The 16,607-nt window shown below is 39.6% G+C and overlaps 3 protein-coding genes across 7 annotated transcripts in view; 2 read left to right on the top strand and 1 right to left on the bottom strand.

The window, feature by feature from the left end:
- FILIP1L (filamin A interacting protein 1 like) overlaps positions 1 to 4,003 on the top strand; it is a 200,125-nt gene extending 196,122 nt beyond the window's left edge. For 3 of the 4 annotated variants that reach the window (XM_035314954.1, XM_035314957.1, XM_035314958.1), the window contains 2 exons: positions 231 to 415; positions 1,673 to 4,003. In XM_035314954.1, coding sequence (XP_035170845.1) covers positions 231 to 415; positions 1,673 to 1,763 — 276 coding nt within the window. In that variant the 3' untranslated portion in view covers positions 1,764 to 4,003. The remainder of the gene's footprint in view (positions 1 to 230; positions 416 to 1,672) is intronic. The other variant, XM_035314955.1, reaches the window with a different exon arrangement.
- CMSS1 (cms1 ribosomal small subunit homolog) overlaps positions 1 to 5,789 on the bottom strand; it is a 233,461-nt gene extending 227,672 nt beyond the window's left edge. Inside the window, exon 1 of the mRNA XM_035314965.1 lies at positions 5,624 to 5,789. Coding sequence (XP_035170856.1) covers positions 5,624 to 5,678 — 55 coding nt within the window. The 5' untranslated portion in view covers positions 5,679 to 5,789. The remainder of the gene's footprint in view (positions 1 to 5,623) is intronic.
- Positions 5,790 to 5,874: 85 nt separating this feature from the next.
- Positions 5,875 to 16,607, top strand: part of TBC1D23 (TBC1 domain family member 23) — a 33,350-nt gene continuing 22,617 nt past the window's right edge. For both annotated transcript variants that reach the window (XM_035314960.1, XM_035314961.1), the window contains exons 1-4: positions 5,875 to 5,964; positions 13,405 to 13,516; positions 13,745 to 13,850; positions 16,230 to 16,434. In XM_035314960.1, coding sequence (XP_035170851.1) covers positions 5,927 to 5,964; positions 13,405 to 13,516; positions 13,745 to 13,850; positions 16,230 to 16,434 — 461 coding nt within the window. In that variant the 5' untranslated portion in view covers positions 5,875 to 5,926. The remainder of the gene's footprint in view (positions 5,965 to 13,404; positions 13,517 to 13,744; positions 13,851 to 16,229; positions 16,435 to 16,607) is intronic.

Genomic DNA, 16,607 nt, shown 5'->3' on the forward strand with positions numbered 1-16,607 from the left:
TTCGTACTTAATTGACCAGAAGTTTCTATGTTGTTTTCTACCATCCTCGTTTGAGCAACATTTCCATGTTTTTGTGTTTGTTTTTAAATCAGTGAACTTCTACTCTGTTGTTAAACTATAAAAGGTATATGTAAGCGTTTAGTTACATGAAGTTGAAAAGAACAGCGAAGAGCTAAGTACACAGCCAGCCTCTCGTCCCTAACATGACTATTTTCTTGCTTTATTTCAAGATTACTGATGCATTCCGTCAATCAATTCCAACTCGGATCCCCAAACCAAAGCCTACGAGCACAACTAAACTACCTGTCAAAATTCCCACTGGACATCTCAACAAACCACTCCAAGATAACAGTTCTGGAAAGCTGCATATTATAAGGACTGTGTCTAAAACTTGCCTTCAAAGTGGAGGGAGAAGGTAAATAATCGCTTAAAACCATTTTACTGTCATAGATCAAAGAAAATCTGAACCTCAATAGCAGTTATTTCCACTGGGGGAAATCATCCACATTAATGGGCACCAACCACAGGACAGCAAAAGACAGCCAAATTCTCAAGAACCAAAGCTGAGTGCATGTCCACAGGGACCAAACTCTGCTCTCATTCTTCTGCCGTCATTCCACAATTTCTCCCTCACAGCGGGAAAGCAAATAAGATGAAAATAAGTTTTTATCACAAATTCAGTTTTGACCTATTCAATTACTAGCAGTATTAGTGTTGTCTCCATAGATTTATACAAGTATATGATAAACTAAATGAAGCAGGGTTAAAGGAGGGGTTGTTTTGCTTTCAAAGTTGGTCTAGTAAAAAACTGTTTTAGTATGGATATTTTATGTTAGCTAGTAAAGACAAAATGAAGAGAGGAATGGAAAAAGTCTACTCTTTTAAATTGCATGAAATGCAAGAAATAAAGAGCTCCTTGTTGTGCCAAGCATCGCTTTAGAAACATGACTTGAAGGTGAACAATTCTCTCCTTGATGAGTTAATTAGTATGATTACCCCCACTTGCATTCACGCAGATGTTACCTTTCAAAAACAGTTGCAAGAGTTGAGATGGGTGTTGTTTGCATTAGCTATATTAACTTTTACCTTTTATTTGGACTATAGCATTTAGATTTCAGTTCGCTTAAGCTGTATTTGTTGGAACCGGTCAAAAATTGGGTCAAGCATAAACAGTATATTGTGACTTTAAAAAAGTGCAACTCTGTTTCTGCAGTCTTCCACAATTTTGCCCTCCCTTTCAACTGCTCACAATCACATAAATAGCAGCAGTCGTAACTTAAGTTTTTTCAACCAATTCTTTGCACAAATGGGATTAGATCACCCGCAAAATAATTTAGCATTTTCCTTTTTCCTTGAAGTATACCTTCTTTAAAGGACTTAAAAAATCACTCAAGTTTACAGCCAATGCGCACACACACAAAAAATCAAAACATCAGAAGAGGCTCCAGGTTTGTCATTTTCCATTTTCTGTAACATAGCAATTGTTGCTCTAACAAGAAAACTCCTGACTGTTCCATTTTATAAAATAAAAAACTAATGAGATACTATTACTGTAAGTAACTCCCCCACAGGAATTCTGTAATACCAACTAACATGAGTTACTGTTTTAGAACATACCAATTATTTTATTTCCCTGGTATTAATGTCTCCCTCATTCTTCTTCCCCTAACAGAGTGCATTCCAACAGTCTAAATGGCTCAACTGATAATTTGTGGGAAAGCTCCTTTCACATAGGTCTTTCTTTAAGAACTGCCAAATCCTAATTCCTAAATAAAGCCAAAGCTGGTAGTGATCACAGCACCACAGACAGAATTGGGACTGTTCTGCTGAAGCAAAGAGAGATTTTGATGCATTCAGTTACCCAATTTCTCTCCCTTTTATTTCACAGCTAAAAGTTTAACTTAGCCACTGAGACAGTACACCACATTAGCACTCCTGCGTGACTATTTTTACAAACCCACAACAGAAACCCATGCCTCCCTCAACAGCTCCACAAGAAATTCTCCATGGGTACTTAAGAAAGGGAAGGTTTAAAAAGATCAGTCTACTGAAAAGTTATTTCAGCATGTGCCCTACAAGACGCATTCGCGGCAAAGAGCAGAAACTGAAAAAAGACTCTTCTATATTAAAAAGAGAAGCCTTCAAATGTAATTCACTAAAGTTGGAGGTAGCGATAAAGTTCTGAGGCTACGTGTGACATATGCTCAGATCCAAATAAAGTTCACAGAAGCACCCTATTAGGTGCTCTGCAAGTTGCAGAACAAGTATGTGTATGTGTGAAGAAGGAAAACAGTGTTGAAAAACCAGGTGTCAACTTGGCACGCTTATCAGAGATGCGAGAAGGAGCTTCAGCACAAGAACAGCGTTCATCTGAAGGGACAGCAACTCACGGATGAGCCAAAGGAAAGACACAACTCTCCACACGCAGATCCGCCGACAGATCTCAGCTCCAAATCAAGCCCACAGAACTCTCTCTGAATGAGCTACGATGATTGGTCTGCTCCTCAGTAGCTGCAAACCCCAAATTCCAAATCGATGCCATTTATCAATGGCAGCCTTTATTGCCTGTCTACTTAAAGAAAATAAAAACTTCTAGCACAAGAAATTAAATCCTGCAATAGCAGCCTTTGCTTTAGAGCACAGAAGGACCCCTCAAGTGCTGTCAGATCATCATCCACAGCACCTTGCTCTACTCACCTATTTGTACTGCTGACATAAAATAGCTTCCCTGCCTTTTGCTCTGGCTTGGGATGACACAATTCATTTCTACGTAAAAGGGACACAACCCACAGAGGCTCTTAAGGACATAAACAGCCTGACAGGCGGATACTACAGTCTTATGGGATTAAGGGAGGCAAAGAAAGCATGGGAGAATGAAAGACAAGGAGTGGTAACAGGAAAAGAGGTAATTGGAAGAATTTCTGGAAAACAGACATCTATCCCCCTCCCTCAAACTACTTGGGAGATTTGGCATGCTGGTTACAGGCGAGACAAGGACATGCATAGGAGTGTTCTTTCTGTTCATGGAGAGAAAAGGAAACAGCTAGCGTCCTGCACCAGGACTAAACAAAGCCCTGAGTATTCCTTAACCTCTCCCGTACAGTTCTGAATGCAATACAAAAATAGTATTCAATAATGGACGTAGTTGTGGCATAAACTGGTCAAAGAGAGTGAAGGAAACCCTGCGTTTACATGACTTGGGACACATGCAACACTAAACAAAACTAATAAACAGAAAATAATCCCTAACCATCCTCTCCATATCTCTCAAAGAGGTTTGCAGAAGAAGTTTTTTGGCAAGTTGGTTTGTGTCATGTGGCAAGGTAAATAGATGGCTAATCCCTTCAGTTTTTTTTTTTTTTTTTTTTTTTTTTAAACATCTATAAACCCCATGCAGCATGGTAAACATTTAATGTCTCAGAAGTGAGAGTAACTACCTTCACTTTTTAATACAGACTCTAAACTGATGATTTCTAATGATGTGGACAAAAACAGATAAGAAATTACTTTTATATCCACATATTAGGATATGTATCTCATATTTTCCTCCCCTTTAAGGAGCTCTAAACATTTTTCACACACATACTATAAGTAGCATCTTCTAAATACAAGTCACTAAAATCAAAGACACTTACAAGGGATAGGTTATTCGGATGAATAGTCCATTGGTCAGGTTTTATTCTAGGGCTAGTCTTAAGGGACTTAGCAAAAGGTCAGTATTTCAGGTATATATTTCAAATTCTTCTGCTTCTACCTACAATTGTGGCAGAGATACTTTTTAAAATAGGTCAAAGGTAGGAAGTTTTTTTAAACTAATTTCATATTTTACAGAAATAAACATTATCAAATCTGTCAAAAGCACTAATGGAAAATTATATTCTTGTATTTCTGCTTACACTGTATTTTGTAAACCCTGTCCATAAGATGCAGTTCAAATGAACATTTGATTTTACGTCTGTTGTATGTGAGGAGCAGTAACACAAAATAAAAATAACTTGTTCTTAATTTGCTGATGGCTTGTGTCAACTTAATACAACAGGCTCCACATAAAGAACATGTCAAAAAGTTCACAGAGGTGGAATCTGGACAGCAGAGTCCAGATATACATGGTTTGCACAACATTCTCCCATAATCTCAAGTAGTAAAACATCCACAAAATGTTCTTGGAGTAAGCAACATATAGCGCTAAAAGCTGGCTTAAACACCTCTAGAGGTGTTTCCTCACCTGAATTATTTTAGTGGCTCAACAATGCAATTGCAAAAGTCTTGGGGAGTTGTATATGACTGAAAAAGTTGGGATTCACAGTCTCATCTCAAAGTCTGATGGCTTACCCAGCATATCAAAAATTTATTGTTCAGGTGAATAAACACATTTCTGATTTGTATCGAGTTTCTAAAGGAAAGCTGTCAACAATAAATAAAAATAAATAAATAAATCACTTTACCAGCCACCACAAGGTTAACCTCTGGTTGGCAGAATGATCAGAGAGGCTCTTTGGGAGCTTTTCTATTCCAGAGTCCTAAATATCTTATAACGAGCATGTACCACAGGAACGGGAACTGCCTGAGGAACATACATGAGACTAAGAATAAAAAAGGAATGCTCAGCAGCCTCAAGGGGCTTGTGACCCCTCTTTATTTTACACACACATTATTTCTCTTAAAGTATACTCCAAGTACTTCTTCACAGGAAGTTGGTGACCTAGGAAATCAAGACACTGGAAGGTTTAGTACCTGGAGTCTATCCAGAGCTACAGAGATCTCCCAACTCCTACTATTATTTTTATAATAATTCTTAGCTGCCTAGACCTACCTAGATTTCCACAATACACCTCCACGTTATGAATGCAATGAAAAAAGAGAACTTGGGTATTGTACATTTTTTCTGTAAAGCACTTTAAGATCCACTGATTTAAGATGTCAGGTGTAAGACAGAGATATTTATCATCAGGAAAAGAGACAAATGAGCCCTAGTAGGGTACTCCAAAGAGCAATGACTAGAGAAAATAAGTGCCCTTTTACCCTAAGACACGGCAAGGGGGACAGGAGATGCCCCAGCCAGCACGCGGGTGATGCTCTCTTCAAGTACCACAGCTATTTTCCCTCCACAGGCTCTGCTACAGGTTTGCTCTTTCCAAAGCCTTTCAGACCCATAACTGGCCTCCCTTATGCACACCAGCACACATTGGGCAACAACAAACACGCTCAGCTTGGAATAAAACACAGTTTAGAGGCTAAGTACTTGCAGGGCACAGCTAGCCTCCTAACCGAGTGCAAGAGGCTCCTGCAGCAAGCAGCTCCCTCCACAGGAGGGTCTGTTTTAAGCCTGTTTAAATCCCCTTTTTGGGGTGAATTCCTGCAGTTCCCCAAGCGCTTACATTTGCTGTTTCTCGCCCTGGCTGCCCCGGCTCTGACGGGCCGCAGCTCAGGCACGCCCGGCTGCGGAGATCACCAGCAAATCCCCGTTGGGAGCAAGCAGAGAACAGGACGAAAAAAAAAATAAAAATAAATAAATAAAAAATAAACCCGCGAGAGAGGAAAACAGGGAGCGGGGCGCTACAAGCCGAGGGGGGAGAGGCGGGGGGCGCGGGCAAGGAGCTGCCCCAGCCCTCCTGCGGCGTACCTGGGCTGCTGCGGGCCCCAGCCTCCCACCACGGCTCCTCCAGATCATCCCCCATGATGAAGGTGATGAAGGTGATGAAGATGATGAAGATGATGAAGATGATGGTACCGCCACGCGGGAGCGCGGTCGCGCCTGCGCTGCTCCCCTGGGGGGGGGGGGGGGAACCTTTGCCCGGTTTCCGCGCTTTACAGCCGGCGCCCTCACTTCACGACAGTGGTGCGGGCAGCGGGAGGGGAAGGCAAGCCGTCACGACAGCCGGGCGCGCTGTACGGCCGCGCGGGGTGGCACGGCACGCCGACAGCGATGGCGGAAGGGGAAGAGGCGCCGCCGCCGGGCTGCTGGTGAGTTGGGGGGGGCGGGTGCCTCTCCCGGCCCTCCTCCCGCTTCGACAGGGGCCAAACGGCCCCGTGCCCCCCCTGCCCGGCACCGGGGCTCCCGGCCCGCCCGGCTCCCCCGGCCCTCGGCGGCTTGGCGGGGCCGCAGGAGGAAGCGAGGCCATCAGACCGAGGGCGAGGCCCCCCCGGGCTGCGGCGGAGCGGTGCTGATGGGGGCAAAAAGGCCTTGGGTAGGGGGTAAGGGGCAGGGGGTCTGGGAGGGGGCGGCGGGAGGTCCTGGGCTGCTGGCAGGGTGATTCTGCCCGTCTGCCTCCTCCAGCGCCGCTGGGGCCTTAGGGTGGGTTTCACACTGAATCCCTAGGACCCCAGCAGAGACAGTTTGTGGAGCGTGTGGAGCGTCGTTCCGATGGTAGCAGCGGGGGGACTTCAGTGTTGGGTGTGTGCTTGGTCACTGAAAGTTTCCGAGGCTAAAGTAAACGCGGGGTTTAAGCACTGAAGCCCTGCATCTCCACTCTTGTGTATCTCCACTTCTTGTATTTCTTCATTGCATGTGATTTCCTTCAGTGGTTCTGTGCCACTGCCTTGCTCTTTGTCCCCTCCACATAGGCACTTTTCCAGCACTTAATTACGGGCCTGCTTCTTACGCTTGTTTCCAAACTGATGCTTTTGTTTCTGCGCTGTTATGTGGAGGATTCAAAGTTTTATGCTAAGCATGCCCAGCCTTCTTTGTGCTGTGTTGTCTCACTGTGGGGAAATAACACACGATTGATGCGCGTGCAGATGTAGCTGGTATCTGTTCTTTGTCTACACTGGTTCTGCAAACACAGCTCTTGGGGATGAATGCTGATTCTGCTCATAAAGGCAAACTCCAAGGCATTCGTTAGAAAATAGGAAAATAAAAGGTGTTCTAAGAACTTGGGGAAACTGTTCCAGAAGTTCGTGCTTAAAGGCTACTTCAGGATGCCAGAATAAATCTTGTTATTGGAGTTGTATCTGCTGAATAATATGGAAAGTTGTATTCCTTACTGCTTGTTTAGAAACTTCACATGGCTTCTTGTTTCTGTTTATTCTTTAAAAGCCAGCTTAAGTGAATTTTTATTGATTTTAAACTACTGTCTTGTGTATGCGTGGCTGAGTGCCATTGGAATATAAATTGTTTTTTAAAGTATAATATGCATCATTTTGATTATTTTTTTTGTGTGTAAATTGCTACATCATGGTAGTATTGAAGTATATAGTATTCTGCACTAACATTTCATGTTTAAAAAGAAAAAAACTGCAACATAAAATGATGTGTATGTCCACCTGAACTCTTGAGACCAAAAAGGGCAGCTCTGATTCCTTGTCCTATATTCAGTCCCTTAGAGGGATTCCAAGGCAGATGTAATCCTGTCTTCAGAGGCTGTGACAGCACCTTGAATCTGGACATGTTTATTGGCATAAAACACCCTTCTTTTTCTTGTGTCACCTGGACATGCAATACTGGTTTTAGTAATTTGGGAGAGGAGGGCGGACACAAACTAATGAGTTGAACACTCATACTGACTGTTTTGTTTTCCTGGACAGAAACCAGAAATTTGTCACTACGCAATGCAATTGGAAAGCAAACAAACAAAAAACCTTCTTGTGTAGTTATTGAAAGATGTCATTGTCAGCTTTCATCAGTGAGCACAGGAAGTTTGATAGCAACAGTTTTGATGTAAAAATGAGAAAAGTCTGTCAGACCTTGCTTGTTAAGTACTTCTTTCTAGCTAGTTAGCATGTTCTCAAAATTAATTTTAGTTAATTCCCAGCAGTATTGGATTTGATGCTGGAAGGCTTATCTGTGCCTAAAGCTGAAAATGCAGTTAAGACCTGACCTAACTAAATATACCTCTAACCACAAATGGAATTGTTCCTTTGCATTTAACTTCACATTACAATTATTCATTGTGTGGATCCCAAAATACACTCAAAATTGTTTCAGACAGCAACATGACATATCTAGTGCATATGTGTCTTTCCATGCTCAGAGTCTGGCATATTAGTGCTTGGAACCATCATATTTCTTCTGAAAGCACGCAAAGCAAGAACTCTTTTAGTTAAGTGTGAAATTAATAAACCTGAGAAAAAAATAAAGAGATAAAAATGTCAGGGAGTTAGTTTTTCTCTAAAATTCTATTTAAAATAGAAGTATATTCAGTAGTGTTTTGGCTACAAGGGATGTTTTGAATTAAATGCGAGGGACTGGTTTTTGTTCATTTACAATAGAGAACAGACAGTCTTTATTACTTTTGATTCAATATAGTTCTTGTTGAGGCTTTCTTTCCAGTAAAGAGGACCATAAATGAAAGGTAGGAATCAGAGTACCTAGGTTATAGGAAGTATATTTCTGAGGGAAAAAAGCATTAGAATAAATTCGTCCAGCCTGCTACTGACATTGATACCTGCAGTCAGTCCTTGTAGTTGTAACGACAGCATTGCTATATGTGCGTCTGTCTTTCCATGTATTTTTGGTAATTGCAGCATGCAAACTTCCAGGCTGAATGTGTTTGATATTCTAGGACACAACAGATTTATAGAAACTGAAGCTGACGATGGTCCTCCTGGGAAGATGGCATCATTAAAAAAAAATATATCAAATTTTGTAAAAGTTCATCCAATAGTAGCCTTGCTTCTGATTTAAGGAAAACAGGATTGATGTGTGAAGATGTTTAGCAAATGCATGCCTAAATACTACTGCTTACACTGGAAACAGTGGTGGCCTGCTAGATAGCAAGTGTCACTAGGAGCTACAGTGAGTGTGTGACCTAAAGAATGTGGGAGTGAATAGTCAAAGAATCTTTTCAAGTGTCAGGGCATCTGATTAGTGGTCTGTATACGGGAAGCAGTTTAACCCTATTTTAGTCCAACCAGTAAGATCTTCAACAGGCAGATGTGTGGTAGCATATTAAGTATATATGGAAAAAAGATTGTTATCTTATTTTGGTGTGATAAGTTCATTTTAGATAATGAATTTGGTACATGTAGAAAACACCTGTTGTGCTGTGAAAATAATAAATTTTAGAAGCGTGCCCATCACAAATGAAAACTTTACACTATTGAAGCATTTTATTGCAAAAATGTGTTTTGACTTGGAAGAAACACATCAAATGGATCTGTATTTCCTAATAACAAATGAGCATTACCCTGCTGGGCAGCTAAACTCCACCATAACCACTTTCTCACTCCCTCTCCTATAAGAGATGGAGAAAATACGATGGAAAAGGGCTCGGGGTTGACATAATGACAGGAAAATGGCTCACCAATTACTGTCACAGGCAAAATGGACTCAATGCAGAGAGATTGATATAATTTATTGCCTATGACCAGCAGACTAGAACAGTGAGCATCTAAAAGCAAACTAAAAACACTTTCTCCACAATCCACCCTCTTCTACATCTTCCCACTGAGCAGCACAGAGGAACAGGGAATGGGGGCTGTGCTCAGTCCCTAAAGCTTCGCCTCTGCTGCTCCTTCTCAGTCACTCCCTTCCCCTGTTCCCCGTGGGGTCCCTCCCACGGGATGCTGTCCTTCCCCAACTGAGCCTGTGGGGGCTGTCCACAGGCAGCAGATCTCCAAGAACTGATCCTTCATGGTTCTGTACCACGGGGTCCATCCCCCAGGAGCAAACTGCTCCAGCATGGGTCCCCCACGGGTGGCAGCTCCCCCCAGGCCCCCTGCTCCTGCATGGGCTCCTCTCCATGGGCTGCAGGGGAACTGCTGCTGTGTGCCTGGAGCACCTCCTGCCCTTCTGCTGCACTTACCCTGGGGGCTGCAGGACAGGTTCTCACCCTTCTCCTAGCTGCTGTTGCTCAGCAGTTCTTTCCCTTCCTTAACTCTGCTCTCCCAGAGGTCCAACCAGCGTGGCTCTGGCCAGTGGTGGGTCCCTTTTGGAGCCGGCTGGAGCTGGCTCTGATCTGACATGGGGCAGCTGCTGGGCTCTGTTCACAGAGGCTACCTCTGCAGCCCCCCACTACCAAACACTTGCCACATAAACCCCATACACAGAAGTAATGGACTTTAGCAGGTACATTCCAAGCATTGTAATCTACTGATTGATTATAGTTTTCTTAATACTATGTCTTTCTCCTGTGTATTTGTGGATTCTTGAAACCCCTGTCTTTTCCCTGCTGTTTACACCCCCACAATTATTTAATCCCATTTGTAAGTGGTTATTGCCAAGCACTTCATGGTTGTATATAAATGAAGTAAACAATACTTTAAAAAAAAGGCTGAAACTGAAGACCTAACAGATGATCAATTTTTGTTGCCTCTGACTCTCTCTCACATCATAAGTGTTTTAACTAAAAAAAAAGACAAAGCCAACAACAAAAAAACCACTTCTGAATATTTGTGAAGGTTGCTGACCACTGGCTTGAATTTCAGAGATCCTTCCGTAGTATGGAAATTTACTCCAGATATACTACTAGCACTATTGTGAGTTATAGCATTTGAAGCAACATGTCGTGAGAGAATTACATCTTTCAGGTCACAGCTGAGGTATAGGCTGGGATTGTATACATCTTAACCAAAGCTTTGAATAGCTTCTAGGAACGTGGCACTGGAGCATTGATAGAGCAGGAAGTTAGTACAGTCAGGCTGGGGAGAGTTTGCCTATAAAGAGAAGTACTACATTCTTTCCAAGTAACTGTAGGAAGTTTTTGTCCATATAAACAGAAAGCTTCCTAGCTGGTATTCATTAAAGACAAGGATCCAGACTGCCAGCAGTTTGCTGGAACATTTATAGCACAACACTGAGAGAAATAAACTAAAACACAGCTGGTGGACATGTGTTAAAGTATCAAAATCACTCTCACAATACTTTGCCAGATAGCCTGAATGGAATATTTATTAGAAAAGTATCCCTCATAGCCTTTGAGAAGTCTTCACTTCTAGCCTCTGAACAGTCTTGGGCATTGACAAAGAGAAAGAATAACTAATGAATCATAATAGAACGATACTTTTTTTTTTTTTCTGCTGTTGCTTCATTTAGCTCAATGTTTTAATGTACCACACCTCTTAATGTGAGAGATGAGCATATAAGTTTCTTGCTTTTTAACGTGAAGTAATAAAGTCACAGGCTAGAATGTGCTGATTGCAATACTTATGAAGATTTTGCAAATAGTAAAGTATTATCAAGCAAATAGAGGAAACACATTTGTGGCTAGCATGTTGAAGGTGATCTTGATGTTAGTCTATGTGCAGATCTTTAAGCTGTGAATATTAGGTACTAGTAACTGGTGGAATTACTAGTCATGGATTCATGAAATATTCTTTGCCAGGTATGTTTTTGTAACTTGTGTAGCTGTGTTTTCAAGTGCTGTTTCACATATTATTATTTTTTTCAACTTGTTTTCTTTGGAGGACATAGAAATCAAATATAAGTATTACAGTTTAAGACCGTTCCACCTAGAATACAACTTGCACGCAGCTCTAATGTTTATTTCCATCTGCCTACACTATAGATGAGAGCATCTCTGTCTCTTCAGCTTATGTTTGATGTTGGCCTTTGTTGATGTTAGATCATCCCAGAGTTGATCAGGTTCTGCAGAATGCTAAGCCTTTTTTGTGTAAATGTCCTGGAAATCCTTGATTTTTATTAAGGATGAACTGATCTGGTTGTTTAATTTTTCCAGCGTTAATTGTTACATACACCGTCAGGCAGTGAGGTAGGTGATGGATGTGCAAGTGTGCTCATGTACTTTTACCCCGGTTTCTGTATCAGGAATTGGATATTTTCCTGTGCAGTCTGTAGGTCTATACTTTGGCTTTGGGATTTTATTTTTAAAACTAAAATTGAAAACTAGGCAAGTCAGTCTTTTTGTAAACTCCTTTTGTAAACTTTTTTTCTTTCAACCAAATCAGCAAAATTACTTGAAGAAAATGGACTGTTAGTTGTACCCCAGTGTATACTGGAAAAATGGTTTAAAGTGCTGCCAAAAAATGCTGGAAAAGAAACTGGCTGATAATTGGAAGGAAGTGTTTACTCTTTAACCTTATAATTACTTTGAGAAGTCTTAAGTGGTGCTGGCTGGTTGGTTGTTGTCAAGTATATGCGTATGTTCTTTTAGGATTGATTCTTTTGATCTGCTGATCAAAAAGGATGGTACTTAGAAAATTAGAATTTTGTGTTTTAAGCTTTCAAGAGACCAAACTCAATATTTATAGCAAGGAATTTCATCTAGTTGTGGTTATATGCAAATTAAAGAAGGAGACCTTTTCCATGGGTATTTGGAATAGTCTACGTAGTACAGAGCACCTGGGGTAATGGAGAGTTGCACTGATAACGCTTCACAATGTTCTGCCACGTGTATAAGTACATGTTGTTCACAAGGAATGAGTCTTTATGCTTGACTATCTGTCCTGAATAAGCAGTCATGTTCTGTGTTTTGCTGTGGCTCTTAACCTCCTGGGTGTGTTTGATTCCTCAGGTTTATGACACAGCGTCATTCTTAAGGCATGTGTCAGAGCTAATAGAGAACAGTTAAGATACACAGTAAGGGAGAAATTCTGCCTACGGGACCTATATATCTCTGCCGTTGCTATTTTTCCAGTGAACCTGGTGTTTTGACACTGCTCTGCTCCATCATATTGAAATTCCTCAAATGATCAGCTGTGGTTCTCTCATTACTGACAGCATGGAACAGTCTGCAGGAGCTATCAGATTGTAAAGTAGCAATTTCTGAATGCATACCTTCTTATCTGTAATGCATAATAACTTGTCTTACTATGGCAACTAAAGTATCATTACTCTTTGACTGTCTTGTGAATTTATGTATTTCTCTACTTTCTACACTATTAGTATTAGTATGTTTTATTGTAGTCCTATGAACACATCCACGCTTACAATACTAGAACTGTATAGTTAAACCTGAGTTTGACTGAAAGGTCCTTTCCCATTTCAGGGAAAGGTGGAATTCAAAACTAAATGTTCTAAATTTTGAAAAGAGTTTTCCATTTTCTAGGTTTATTAATACATTAATACTGCATTCAAAAGACCTCTGCCATCTAATTTAGGTGTAGTGTTTGCTTTGAACATACCGTGTGTATGTGAGTGAAAATTTGCTGTCTCTCTCTTACCTTGTAAACTAACACTAAATTTGTGTTTTTATAATGCCTTTTGCAACATTGTCACTTCATGAAAATAAAAATGTGAGCTGAGCTTATTTTCTCCTCTATGAAAACTGAATGGAATTAGAAATTGAACAAACAGCCTTAAAAATAAAGGAGTAAACACAATCTTGCAAATATGTTTTTTTTTTTTTTGCAGTAACTGGGAAATTGTCTTGTAACATACGTTTACATATGTGTGCCTTTTGCCTGATAATAGCCTCTGGTCTATATCAATTTAATAGATAAAGATTTTAAAATATTGTGTAATTATTTATATTTTTTAAACAAACCCTGAACATATCATTATTGTAGGGAAAAAGATCTTGCAGAAGCTCTGGAAGAAGGAGGCTGTGATCTTGAAACTGTGAGAAATATCATTCAAGGAAGGCGATTGCCTGCTCATCTGAGGGCCAAAGTCTGGAAGGTAAATATGAGCTTAAATCAAAAACTAGGAAATACTTGAGGTGGTGTTTGATTTGAGGTGAATGATTTAATTATCAGGCATGTCCACAGGAAAGCCAACTTGTTCATGTCATATTGGAGTTTTAATATGCAAGTAGGTTAAGTTTTAGAATGTTTGTTCTTTAGTGAGCTCAATAACTGAATAACTAATAAAGGACACCAAAACGTTGTTTTTTATTTTTGTTTTCAGATTGCACTTAATGTTGTGGGAAAGGGGGACAGCCTGGCATCATGGGACGGCTGTTTAGATCTACCAGAACAGAGCATAATTCATCAGGATTGCCAAGAGCTAATTGGTAAGTTCAGTTACATTTAGATCACCTATGTGAAAACTTCTGTACTCTCGGTTGTCTTAGGGCTTTGTTATTTAAATTAAATAACCTGGATGATGTTTACACTTTGGAGGAAGATGAGAGAGCACAGAAAATCAGCAAGAAATTATAAGGAAAGAGTATCTAATCTACTCCAATGCTGAGATGGATGATGTCATGGAATTTTAAAGTATTAATTTGTAAGTGATAGCTTGCATGGACAGAGTCCAATGCAAAGAAAGCTCCAGGATTTTTCTTTTTTAAATAATGTTTTTTCTAAGTTCTGTCTTCTAAGCATGTGATTCTTTCTATGGTATTCAAGTTTTCCATTTTCAAAAGTCCAGTATTTAATCTGAAATGCTGGTGTAGCACAAAAATGCATATAACATCTAGAAGAAACATACTGAACATTTTGGACTTAATAAGCCGTTTTTTAGAAAGAGGTATCTTTTAATAGCATTTTCAGCAGAAATGAAAGGTTGAGTTTGTGAAAGCAGGGTACTGCCAACACATTGGAAATAGTATTTCAGCATGCTGTAAGGAACTGCCTCAGGATCTAATTGGAAGTTCATCAGAAAAATGGCCAAATCCATGATATCTTGCAACAGTGATCAATGATTAGGTGATGATTAGGTATCAATGATTAGGTGATGGAGGCAGTGGTGACTCATTAGTAAGGATACTTCTTCCTATAGCATCAATAAGAGAATCTTCGATTTTATTATCTGCCATGTTTTTAATTTATTCATGCAGAATTGAAAGGTAAAGCAGAGAATGAAGTTCCTGCACACATGCATGCATACCTACAAACATACCACTTTGAATATACAGTTGTACTTTGCCTAGCTCTAAAATCTAGTACAACTTATTTTCCTTCCCTGCCTGTCATATAAAGGAAAGAGTAAAAAGGATTTCCTGTTTTGTCAAATTACACCATCTCTTCAGAAAAATGGTAAAACATAACAATTACTATTCATACAATGTAAAGCTTGGCTCTCCAATCTCTCCAAGCCATTATTTCTCCTTATTCCCCTCTTTATTGCCAGTTTTTTTCCTAATATTTGTCAGTTTAGCGATAGTAAAAGTGACGTACTCAAAACATGCATTTCTAAATTTTATAATTCATAAGTTTATTTAATAGTTGATTCTTCTTAAAAATCTAAATATATGTTTTTAGTATTAAACTGAAAATTGTACAAACTTACACAGAAGTCTGGTTTCACTACAAGCTGTATAATACATGTACATATATTTATACTGCAAGTAAGCTACAATCCATTTATCATCAGAAGCTATTTCTTCATAAAAAAGCAAGCTTAATTTGCAGTACAGTGTTGACATACTTCAGATGTCTTAGATTCAGTCCCTCCACTGAGGTGGATGCCAGTACTTTTTCTGAAGCACTGCCAGCATTTTAAGTAGGAGCCTATGCAGAAAGATGCTTTGTAAGTAATGAAAGCTGAAGCTTTGTGTATGTATCCAACTCAAAAATGGTGGTATTTAAGAAGTGTTTGGCTTGCTACTTCAATTATGGAACTGCTTCTGTACCAAATTGTTGTGCAGGTTTTCATCCAAATGCAACTTAATACAAGTCATGGATGTAGAATTAAACTGTCTGTAAACAGGGAACATCTTTACCCTTTCCAGTATCTTACAAAATTTGTAAGAATTTGAAACAATGTGCTGCTCTATATAAAATATTATATGCTTATAGTTACAATGTATCTTCTGATCAGCTAGAGTGCTAAATCTAATTTAAAATCTATTTGTACACAAGCAAATAATTTATTTTTATAGTTACACTAACAAACCAAATTTAAACTCTTTTTGGGAAAATAACTTAAATATTAAAACATTACATATATAAATGCTAAAATTTAAGTCTGTAAGTCTTGCTAATTTTAAAACTGCTAATTTTAATGAATTTGTGTATCAGTGAGGTTTTGAGGAATTGAAGGGTATACATTGTGGGTTGACCAGTGTTGAAATTCAGATGAATTTATTGTGGAGTTGAGTGTAAGTTATTTGCTGAGCACATCAAATAGGAATTGAAGAACTAAAAGAATCTACCTTTGTTTCATGTAGATTCTGGAAAATCTAAACTTCTCCCATCCTGCTTTATTATGATATTAAATGCCTTAATCTATTGAGGTTAAAAAATCACTCATATTTTGATGCCTTTTGGGATGCCTTTCTATAAACATTTAATCCACGGTGCTGGACTTTTTGTTTATTTGTTGATGTTCTGTTGTGTTTTTTTTTTCCAAGTGCACAGAACTCTGTATTGGTACAATTGTCCTCTGAACTAATTTTACTTTCTTTGGAAAGCTCTTAAGATGGTTTATATTTCTATGTTTATTTCAGACCGGTTGTCAGTGCCAGAAGACGAGAAGTCAGTATTGCTTTTGGATATTGAGTCTGTTATTACTTTTTACTGTAAATCACGCAATGTTAAATACAGTTCTTGCCTTGGCTGGACACATCTCCTCAAACCTCTGGTGCACCTTCGATTACCACGCAGTGATTTGTACAACTGCTTTTACGCTATCATGAATAAATTCATTCCAAGGTAAAGCTCCTTCTTCTGCCTTTGTGCTGTTTTTAATGGCATTTAAAGTATTTTGTGAATGGATGTGTAAGTTAGTATAGGCTAGAGTTTTCTAGCTGTTTCTAACTGTTTCTAGGAAAGTTGTCAGATTCCTTCGTATGATGATAAATCGAACCATTTTTCAATCTGTTGGT

The sequence above is a fragment of the Oxyura jamaicensis genome, chromosome 1 (assembly GCF_011077185.1).
Source record: "Oxyura jamaicensis isolate SHBP4307 breed ruddy duck chromosome 1, BPBGC_Ojam_1.0, whole genome shotgun sequence".
NCBI classification, from domain to species: domain Eukaryota; kingdom Metazoa; phylum Chordata; class Aves; order Anseriformes; family Anatidae; genus Oxyura; species Oxyura jamaicensis.